The 11,307-nt window shown below is 58.9% G+C and overlaps 1 protein-coding gene across 1 annotated transcript; it reads right to left on the bottom strand.

The window, feature by feature from the left end:
- Positions 1-3,238: 3,238 nt before the first annotated feature.
- LOC126642606 (antigen peptide transporter 2-like) lies at positions 3,239-11,265 on the bottom strand. The gene is given in 13 exon segments (XM_050320355.1): positions 3,239-3,459; positions 4,176-4,303; positions 5,006-5,165; positions 5,926-6,099; positions 6,340-6,365; positions 6,368-6,434; positions 6,436-6,528; positions 6,620-6,748; positions 7,486-7,683; positions 8,487-8,692; positions 9,472-9,602; positions 9,678-9,786; positions 10,665-11,265. Coding segments are annotated over 13 exon segments (2,124 nt in total). The 5' UTR covers positions 11,173-11,265; the 3' UTR covers positions 3,239-3,264.
- Between the last annotated feature and the right edge of the window lie 42 nt (positions 11,266-11,307).

The following is an 11,307-nucleotide window of genomic DNA, read 5'->3' as shown; positions in this document are numbered from 1 at the left end:
TGGGATAGGGCTGTATCTGTGTAAGATATATTTGTATCATCTCATTATTGGAAAATATTTGTATTTGTTCATTAATAAAATATGCAGGATTGTGAAATGTGCGAAATGTGAATGTATTTATCTTTCCGTGTTTAGATCCCAGTCAAGGCCATGGCAGTCGATGTCTGGCCTTGTTTGGCAATAGGTGGTGCATGTTGAGTCCCTTGGTTTGTCTCTTAGGCCCTGGCCAGGCTTTGGGTGGAGAAATTACACCCTTGTTCCTTAGAGTTGGTGTCTGTGTGTCTTGTGCTGACCCCCTTTCCCCGGAGAAACAGGGTCCAGTGTGACACTGCAAGGGCTCATGGAACCCAAGCAATTTTGGGACAGGGTGGAACCTGGTGGAATCAAGGGGCCATTGTGACATTTCCAAACCTCAGGGAATCAAGGGGCCACTGGGACTCTGTGTCGTGGTTTTGCTCTGGATTAATTTGCTTTCACACCCCCCACACAATTACTATTAGTTGAGAGAAGGTTTATGCAGACAAAAGAGACTGGATTTGGGGAAAATAGTATGAACATTTATTACTAGCAAAATAAAACTACTAAGGAACTATATCTATAAGAATTCTACTTAAATAAAATGTACTATGTATTTACAGAAATACTTCTCCCCCCTTTATATCAGTCCAAGGAGGAAAAGTAGTTTCTTTCTCTATTCTCAGAGTTTCAGGTCTCTTCAATAACTCTGTAGCACTCTTGTCACAGCTGGAACTCTTTCTCTTTCTCTCTTGCTCTGTGTCAGCCTCCAGGGCTGGGCCTATCCCCCCTCCTGGGCTAAGACCAGAGTCTGGGGATTGCCCAGGCCCTGAAGGTTTTTCTTCCATGGTTTTGCAAGGGGACACTTGCCTACCATGGCTCTTCTTCACCACAGAGTCACAGGGGATAATGGCTTTTGAGTCCACCCCTGTTTCTTGTGGAGGTCCCTTCCCATGGGAGAACAGTCCTTGATAGACCTCTTCTACATGGGTTTAGCATGGATCCCTCACTTGGATCCCAACATCCTACCAGGGCTGTCTCACTCCAGCATAGGTTTTCCTCAGGGTCACAAATCTCAACAGGACTCTGCTTCACCTCAGGTCTCTCATAAAGTCTCGGCTTCTTCAGTGTAGGCTCCTCCATGAGCAACATGGGGGTCTCCTCACCCCACAAAATTTCACAGGTAGTAGGGATTTATTTTTCAGTCTTTACCCTGCTGAAGGGAGAGAGCGAAAGGGGGGAAGAAGCAAACCCCCACCCTTGGCACTTCTCTCTCCTGTTGCAGCTTCAGCTGCCAGCTTTAACCTTGGACGTTCCGTTATCTCTTTGCTGGAATTTCTTCTGCTGCGGTTTCTGTCCAAGCAGTCAGCCTTTTAAACTTTTTCTTTTCTTCACTCTCTTACAAGAGAGAAGGGAGACTTCAGTGCCGCATCTGCCCCCCGGCCCAAGCCGGGGGAGGAGGGGGTCTTGGCCCACTCAGGGCCCACTGTCACCTCTTCTACATGGCTGCTGCCCCTAATTTCAACTGCCCACCAACCTTTCTCTTCTGTTTTCTTAAAGATGTAATTAGCAAAGGCGTTACTGAGAGTTTTAATTGGGTTCTTGTCCGGAAATTCACCTGGACAAAACCATTCTCAGCCCCAGGGGCTGGCTGGCTGGGCAAAACCACAGCAGACGTGGTGAGATTTTGTTTTGCTGGTTCTTTATTTTGTCAGTTCTTGGCTTTGATTGTGCGTATCTGTTCTGGTTTTGTCCCTTTTTGTCCCTTTTTTCCCCTTTGCCTCCAGGGGATGTTTGGATTCCCTGTGCTGTGTACGCAGCATCTTAATTGTGTATAACCATAATATACATAAACATATTTATCTTTATATAATTAAATTGATTTCAGGGGTTTTTTATAGGTTTTTTTTTTCCTTTGCCCCGAGGGAGGAAAGGAGGGGGAAGGGGTTGTCACTGTGAATTCGGGCCCTGGGAAGGAGCCAGGTCCGAACCATCACAGCCCATCCCTCGGGCAGCAGTTCTTCCATCATCTGCTGTCCCTCAGGGCATAAATAAGTTTCACCAGCGTGGATTCCCCCACAGGGCCACGAGTCCTACCCAGGACAACTCACCCCAGCACAGGTTTCTCTCTCCACAGGCCACAGGTCTCCAGCAGGACTCTGTTTCATCTCAGGCCTCCCATGGAGTCTCAGCTTCCTTGTGCATCCCCCTGCCCCAGTGCAGGCTCCTCCATGAGCTGCAGGGAGGGGTCTCCTCACCCCAAAAATCTTCCACAGGCATCAGGGGGGGCTCAGCTTTCAGTCCTTCCCCTGCTGGAGGGCGAGAGAGAGGCCTTTCTGGGCCTCTCCTCCTCCCCTCTCCTGCCACACCGGCCTTGAAGTCTCCATTCCTATCTCACGTTCTCCTCTGCTCTCCTCCCCAGCTGGAATTTCTTCTGTGCCACAGAATTCTCTTCCTGAGTTCTTCAATGTGTTATCACAGGAGTGAATGACACTGGCTGGAAGTGGTAGGAAGCCCACCCTGGAACTGGCCATCCTTGGGTTTTTATGGAACAGCAAAAGCTGCTTGTAAAAGCTTCTGACCAAAATCACCTCCACGGCCCTCCTGTTCCCGAAAGTTCAGCCCCCTTGAAACCACGACAGTTCTGGTTGGTTCCCTGTTTGTAGTAAATCGTTATTTCCTTTCCACACCTTGCTTGTTAAGTGTCACATTTTCAGATTTACAGTTAAGTCTGGGAGGGAGGGGCTCCTGTTCCATCGGAGATCCCATCTCCTGGAAGATTAAACTGGGGGCAGCTGTGTGGAAGGGGCCTCTGTGGGTGTGGGCAGAGGGGTTTGCCATCAGCCTGCAGGTGGTGAGCAGTTGCACCTCTTTTTATCATCATTACTATCATCATCATTTGCCATTATTATTGCATTTTACTTTATTTACAAGTTATTAAATGTACAAGGTTTACTTTGGCCCCCATGTCCCTGCCCACCATGTGTCCCTCATGTCCCTGCCCACCACGTGTCCTTCATGTCCCTGCCTGCCACTTTGTCCCTCACGTCCCCACCGCTGGGGTTTTAAGCCCAGCTGGAAATCGAGCCCTTCATTCACCCATCCCTGCTTCCCATCCCTGGTGGAATTGGGGGGAGAATCCAAGGGACACGGGGAGGGAGGATCCAGGGGATGGGTGGAGGGGGGTGAGGGACCCACAGGACAGGAGGATGGGACACCAACACCGGGAATGGGGACACCAACGGCCCTTTATTCCCTGTCCCCTCCCCCCTGGAGCAGGCGGTTGTAGGCGCCACGGCGCTCCCGCAGCTCCGCCGGCGTTCCCTGCTCGGCCACGGTCCCGCCCTCCAGCAGCACCAGCCGATCGGCCCCGTCCAGCACCCGCCGCCGGTGCGACACCACCAGCACCGTCCGCGCCAGCCCGGCACGCACCCAGCGCTGTGCCTGGAGCAGGGAGACTGGATCCCATCCCATCCCATCCCTGTCCCACCCCATCACATTCCATTCCATCCCTGTCACACCCCATCCCACCCCAGCGCTGTGCCTGGAATGGGGACCGACCTCCCATCCCTGTCCCACCCCATCCCATCCCGCACCCACACCCAGCGCTGCGCCTGCACCGGGGAGAGCTGATCCCAGCCCAGCCAGCCCTGTCCCACCCTGTCCCATCCCATCCCATCCCATCCCATCCCATCCCATCCCATCCCATCCCATTGCATCCCAACCACCCCATCCCACCCCACCCCACCCCATCACCACCCTGTTCTCCATCCCATCCCCACCTCCACTATCCTGTCCTATCCCCACTGTTCCCATCCCCACTGTCCCATTCCACCCCATTCCCACCACCCCAACCCCTCCCTTTCATCACTCTCTCCTCATCCCAACATTCTCAACCCCACCATTCCCACCCCACCCCATCCCATCCCTTCTTTTCCATCCATTCATCTCAACTTCCCACCATCCCACACCCCCCTGCTTTCCACCCCATCCTCCCCATTCCCATCCCACCATCTCGTCCCATTTCCCCACACCCTTCCCCCCCACCCCCAACTCCTTTTCCCTACCTGGTTGACCTTCCGCACCCCACCCCATCCCTTTGCCACCATCCCATCGTTCCCACCCCCATCCCACTGCCCCCATGTCCCCACCCCACTCACCGCCCCCTCATCTCCCTCATCCAGCGCCTCGTCAAGGATGAGAACGGTGGGACGACGGAGCAGGGCCCGGGCCAGGGCCAGGCGACGCCTCTCGCCCGCCGCCAGCTGCCCCCCGCGCTCCCCCACCTCTGCAGGGATCCCATGGGATCAGGGGGATCCAGACCCGGGGATCCACCCCACCCAAATCCCACTGCTAGCTGCTCCCCCACGCTCCCCCACCTCTGCGGGGATCCCATGGGATCAGGGGGATCCAGACCCGGGGTTCCATCCTCCACATCCCATTGCCAGTCACCCCCTTTCCAACCCTCTCCCCTCCCCCAACTTTGCGGGGGATCCCATGGGATCAGGAGGATCCGGACCTGGGGTGTCCCCACCCCACATCCCACTGCCAGTCCTGTCTCCCCTATCGGCTCCCCCACTTCTGCCAAAGGATCCCAAAATCTGCAGGATCCATTCCAGGGGTGCCCCTCGTGCCCCCAGATCCCACTGGTGTCCCAGTCCCACTCCAGCCCCTGGATGCAGCCCCTGGCCCCAGGATTTCCCTGGGATCCTTCCCTGGTGTCCCAGTCCCACTCCAGCCCCTGGATGCAGCCCCTGGCCCCAGGATTCCCCCGGGATCCTTCCCTGATGTCCCAGTCCCACTCTAACCCTGGGATGCAGCCCCTGGCCCCAGGATTCCCCCGGGATCCTCCCCCAGTGTCCCAGTCCCACTCTAACCCTGGGATGCAGCCCCTGGCCCCAGGATTCCCCCAGGATTCTCCCCCGGTGTCCCAGCTCTGCTCCAGCCCCTGTCCCCAGGATTCCCCCGGGATTCCCCCCCCAGTTCTCACCAGTGTCCCAGCCCTGCTTCAGCCCCTGGATGAACTCCAAGGCTCCAGCAGCAGCGGCCGCTTCCCGCAGCTCCGACTCTTCGCAGCCCTCCAGCCCCAGCACGACGTTTTCACGGATTGTTCCAGAAAACAGGACGGGATCCTGCTCCACCAGCACCACCTGCCCCGGCCCCAAGCCCGTGAGCTGTCCCAGCTCCTTGGTGTCCCCACCCCTGTTCCATGGTCCGACCCCAGTCTTGCGGGGTGTCCCCATCGCTGTGCCCACTGTGCCTCCATCCCTAATCCCACTGTCCCTAACCCCATCCCTTGATGTTCCCAATCCTATTTCCCAGTGTCCCCATTCCTACGCCTGGTACCCCCATCCTTGTTCCTATTGTCTCTGTACCCAGCGTTCCCCATCCCACCCCAGTGTCCCCACCCTGTCCCTGGTGTCCCCATCCTTGTTCCTACTCTCCCCATCCCTGTACCCACTGTCCCTATCCCACCTCAGTGTCCCCATCCCACCTGAGTATCCCCACCCTGTCCCTGGTGTCCCCATCCTTGTTCCTCTGTCCCTACCCTGTCCCTGTCCCCATCCCTGGTGTCCCCATCCCACCTCAGTGTCCCCATTCCATCCTTCAGTGTCCCCATGTCCCACCTCAGTGTCCCCATCCCACCTGAGTATCCCCACCCCATCCCTGGTGTCCCCATCCCTTTTCCCAGTGTCCCCATTCCTGTCTCCTAGTTCCCAATTCCACTTCACCCCCCATGCCCATCCCCGCCATCTCCATCCCATCCCATCCCACCCCATCCCATTCCATCCCACCCTATTCCCTGCATTCCCATCCCATCCCCACCATCTCCATCCCATCCCACCCCATCCCATTCCATCCCATCCCATCCTATTCCCTGCGTTCCCATCCCATCCCTGCCGCCCCCACCTGCCGGTGCAGGTACTGGTGCTCGTATTCCCGCAAGGGGATCCCGTCCAGCAGCACCTCCCCGCTCCCGGGATCCCGCAGCCGCTCCAGCAGCGCCACGGTCGTGCTCTTCCCGCTCCCGTTGGGCCCCGCCAGCACCGTCACCTCCCCAGGATGCAGCTCCAGGGACACGTCCTGTGGGATCAGGAATGGCTGACACTGCAATTCCCACCCCTGGGAATGCCCACTGCCCCCCAAGATAGGCCACCAAGGACACATCCTGCGGGATAGGGGACAGCTGACACCACAATTCCCACCCCTGGGAATCCCCACCCTCCCCAGGATACGCCTCCAAGGACACATCCTGTGGGATGGAGATGGCTGACACCGCAATTCCCACCCTGGGAATCCCCACCCTCCCCACCCCAGACCCACCCTCAGCACGGGGCGCTCGGGATTTCGGGATAGGTGAAGGAGACCCTCTGGAAGGCGACGTGGCCCCGGAGCTGGGGGGGCTCCAGCGTCCCACCCGATGTGCCTGGAGGGTTTCCGATCCAGGTATTCCCAGATTTTCTGCCCGGCAGCCACGTTGGTGGTGAACTCGTTGAAGCCAGAGAGCAGCACCTGGGGGGAGGGGAGGGCAGGGGGTGGCACTGGCAGGGATTGGGAACAGGGCACGGATGGACGTTGGGACACATGGATCCTGCTGGATCACCTTGACGTGGCTGCCGACCGTGTCCCGGTACAGCAGGAAGGTGACGAGCACCCCGGGAGTGATGGATCCATCTCGGAGCTGCTGGTGGCTCTGGAAGAGCACCAGGACCCGGATGGCCAGCTTGAGCATCTACAGGTGGGAACACAGATACTGGTGTCCCCATCCCAGTCCTGGTGTCCCCATCCCAGTCCCAGTGTCCCCAGCCCAGTCCCGGTGGCCCCATTCCCGCTCCTGGTGTCCCCATCCCAGTCTCGGTGTCCCCATTCCCATTGTCTCCATAACTCCTCTTGGTATCCCCATCCCTGCCCCCACTCCCCCCACTTCCTTTCCTGGTGTCCCCATTCCCGCTCCTGGTGTCCCCATTCCTGCTCCTGGTGTCCCCATCCCAGTCCCAGTGTCCCTATTCCCACTCCTGGTGTCCCCATCCCAGTCCCGGTGTCCCCATCCCAGGCCCAGTGTCTCCAGCCCGGTCCTGGTGTCCCCATTCCTATTGTCTCCACGACAATAGGCTCTTGGTATCCCAATCCCTGTCCCCACTCCCCCCCCTTCCTTTCCTGGTGTCCCCATTCCTGATTCTGGTGTTCCCATCCCTTGTCCCAGAGTCCCCATCCTGCTGCTGGTGTTGGCATTCCCATTCCCAGTGTCCCCATCTCTGATCCCAGTGTGCCTGTTCTGATCTTCCCACTCCCATTCCTGGTATCCCCATCCCTGATCCCAGTGTACCTGTTCTGGTCTTCCCACTCCCATTCCCGGTGTCCCCATCCCTGATCCCGATGTCCCCATCCCAGTGTCCCCACCCTGCTCCCAGCGCCCCCATTCCAGCGGTGTCCCCATTCCCGGTGTTGCCACTCCCGTTTTCCCCTGACCCTCTGGATGAGGGTGAATCCCGCCAGCTCCAGCTCCATCCGCTCCTTCAGCCTCAGCTCCTCGTCCAGGTTCCAGCCGTGCCGCTCCTCCTCCTCCTCCTCTGCCGAGAAGATCCGGATCGTCTCCATGGCGGCGATGGATTCCTGCACCCCCGAGGCCGTCCGGGCAGATGCTTCCAGCATGGAGCGCTGCAGAGCCTATGGAGCCACGAAGGGATTCCCAGCTTTCCCAGACTACCCTCCTGGCCCACCATCCACATCCCATCCCCACCAATCCCATCCCATCCCATCCCATCTCCCAGTCCCCCTCCCACAGTCCCCATTCCCACTGTCCCATCCCCACCATTCACATTCCCAACATCCCATTCCTCTGGTCACCTTCCCCACTCCCATCTCTCTGATCCCCATCCAGCCATCCCATCCCATCCCATCCCATCCCGTCCCATCCCATCCCATCCCATCCCATCCCATCCCGTCCCGTCCCATCCCATCCCATCCCATCCCATCCCATCCCATCCCATCCCATCCCATCCCATCCCATCCCATCCCCATCATTCCATCCTGCCCTGTCCCCAGCATTCCCATCATCCCCATCCCATACACCCCATTTCCATCCCATCCCACCTCACCCCATCCCACTGTTCCCATCCCCACCATCCCGTTCATCCCATCCCATCTCACCCCATCCCACAATTCCCATCCCTACCATCCTGTTCCTTGCTCTCCATCCCACCCCACCTCACCCCATCCCACCGTCCTCCCATCCCATCCCATCCCATCCCATCCCATCCCATCCCATCCCATCTCCATCCCATCCCATCCCATCCCATCCCATCCCATCCCATCCCATCCCATCCCATCCCCACCATCCCATTCATCCCATCCCATCTCACCCCATCCCACCATTCCCATCCCCACCATCCCGTTCCCTGCTCTCCACCCCACCCTGCCATTCCCACCCCGTTACTCCCTTCCCGCCCATCCTGTCCCGTGTTCCAGACCCGTCTCCGGGCACTGTGGATGCGCTGGGCGGTGATCCCAAGGGGCAGCTCCAGCAGCGCCAGCAGCGCCAGCCCCGGCACCAGCCGGATCATGGCCGTGCCCACCACCAGTGCCATTCCCAGGCTCCGAAGCAGCAGGTTGGTCCCCCTCGGCACCGCCATGGACACCAGCGGCACCTCCGCGGAGAACCGTGTTGACAGCTCGGCTGCAGGGTGGGAAGGGAGGTTGGGATCATGGACACAAGGATGGGAATGGTGGGGAAAGATGGGACAGGTGGGATTGGGATGGTGGGAATGGGGGTATAGGATGAAGGTCAGGAGATGGAACGGGATGGCAGGATGGGGTGATGGGTGGGACGGGATGGGAAAGGGGATGGCGGGAACGGGAGTAGTTGGAATGGATTGATGGGGATGGGATGGTGGGATGGGAGTAAGAATAAGGACAGGACAGTGGGATGGGATAGTGGTATCAGGATGGGATGGTAGAACAGGACTGGGGAAATGGGATAGGATGGAAAGGGATGGGATACTGGGATGGGAATGATGGAAATGGGATGGTGGGATGGGATAATGGAGGATGGGGGTAGGATGGGATGGGGATTAGGGTAACAGGATGAGGAGGAAAGCATGGAATGGCGGGATGGGGACTGGAGCAACGGAATGGGATGGTGGGATGGGATGGGGACTCAGGTAACACGATGACGAGGAAAGGATGGAATGGCGGGATGGGGAGTGAAATAATTGGATGGGAAAGATGGATGGGTGGGGTAGGATGGGATGGAGACTCGAATAACAGGATGGCAGGGAAAGCATGGAATGGCGGGATAGGGACTGGAGTGATGGGATAGGATGGTGGGATGGGATGGTGGGATGGGATGGGGACTTGGGTAACAGGATGACAGGGAAAGGATGGAACGGTGGGATGGGGACTGGAGTGACAGGATGGGATGGTGGGATGGCACCGGCCTGGGCTGCGCCCTGTTACCTGTTGGCATTCCCTGGAAGAAATCCAGGTCCTGGTGCAGCAGGTGGGAGAAGAGCCGGAGGCGCAGGCTCTGCCGGAGACGCGCCGCCGCCAGCAGGAAGAGCCACCCACGGCACCCGGAGAACAGGACGCTGTGGGGACACGGGGACATCAGGGACATTGGGGAACGCTGTGGACACAGGGACACCGTGAACGCTGCGACCCACCTGGCTGCTTCGGTGGCCACCACCATCCCCACAGCTCCGGTGGTGAGTCCATCCCCGCTCCGGACGGCGTCCAGAACCTTCCCGGTGACGTACGGCCCCGCCGTCTCCCCTGGGCGACACCGGCACCGCGTCACCACGGGGGGACCCGATGGCAGGGGTTTGAGACCGAATTCAGGGGGCTCAGCACCCAAATTTGGGGGTTGGGACCCAAATAGGGGGGCTCAGCACCCAATTTTGGGGGTTCAGCACCCAAATTTTAGGGGTCAGGACCCAAATATGGGGGGTCAGCACCCAAAATTTAGGGGTCGGGACCAAAATAAGGGGGGGTCGGGACCCAAATATGGGAGGTCAGGACCCAAATATGCGGGGTCAGGATGCAAATATGAGGGGTCAAGACCCAAATATGGGGGGGTCAGCACCCAATTTTGGGGGTTTAGCACTCAAATTTTAGGGGTTGGAACCCAAATATGGGGAGTCAGGATCCAAATATGGGGGATCAGGACCCAAATATGGGGATCAGGAGCCAATTTCTTGGGAGTCAATGCCCATTTTTGGGCATCAGACCCCCAATTTTTTGGGGGGTTAACACCCGAGTTTGATGGGTCAGGACACAATTTTTGGGTAGTGTCAGCACCCAGTTATGGGGGGACGGGGCAGGTGGGTCACCATCCAATTTTCAGGTGATTGGTTCCCAACGTAACGGGGGCTCAGCAGCCAATTTTGGGATGGTCAGTACCCGCTTTTAGGACTCAGCACCCAATTTAGGGGCAATCAACACCCAAGTGTGGAGGTTGGGGATCCAATTTTTTTTTTGGGGGGTAAGCAGCTCCCAGAATTCCAGGCTGCTCACCACCCCAATTCCAGTGGGGGAGGGTCAGCCCCAAACCTGGGTGGGTTCAACACCAAATTTAGGGGCTGTGCACCCACTCTGGGGCTGCAAGACTCGGTTAACGGGGGGTCCACCGCCCTCCCTGCGCCGTCACCCACCGGCAGCTGCCACCACGAGGCACAGGAAGGCAGCTCCCAGGACTTTCCACTCGGAGCAGGCCAGCACCAGGACCCTCCAGACGCCTCCGGGAACCTTGGGGACACCCCCGGGAGCTTTGGGGACACCACCCAGGGAGCGGGGGGCATCCCAGGCCAGCAGGGCCAGTGTGGCAGCCGCGTGGGTGACCCCAAGCCAGGCGGGCGCGGCGGCCGCCAAGAGGCTGGGCCCAGTGCCGGGCAGGCCCAGGAGGCTCCGCAGGGCCACGAAGGCTGCAGGGGTGATGGCGATGGTGGCCACGGCGGCCGTGGTGGTGGCCCCGGGGAAACAGAGAGGGGACAGGAGCCGGGGGGCTGCGGCCAGGAGGGGCAGGCGCAGGGCGGCCTCGAGCCACACGCCCGCCGGGCCCAGCTGTGCCAGCGCCGGCACCAGTGGGCCCAGTAAGGACAGGGCCAGGGCGTCGGCCGCCAGCAGCACCCCTGGGAGCAGCAGGGATGGAGGCAGTGCCATGGGGGGATTGGTGAGGACCAGTGCTCCCAGTATGAGTCCCAGTATGGCTTTCAGTACAGCTCCTGGTCGGGCTCCCGGTACAGCTCCTGGTCAGGCTCCCACTACAGCTCCCAGTATGGCTCCCAGTACAGCTCC

Source organism: Myiozetetes cayanensis, unplaced genomic scaffold (genome assembly GCF_022539395.1).
Source record: "Myiozetetes cayanensis isolate MyiCay16 unplaced genomic scaffold, myiCay2020 scf235, whole genome shotgun sequence".
Lineage (NCBI taxonomy): Eukaryota > Metazoa > Chordata > Aves > Passeriformes > Tyrannidae > Myiozetetes > Myiozetetes cayanensis.
This window is presented reverse-complemented; position numbering and strand designations above follow the sequence as displayed.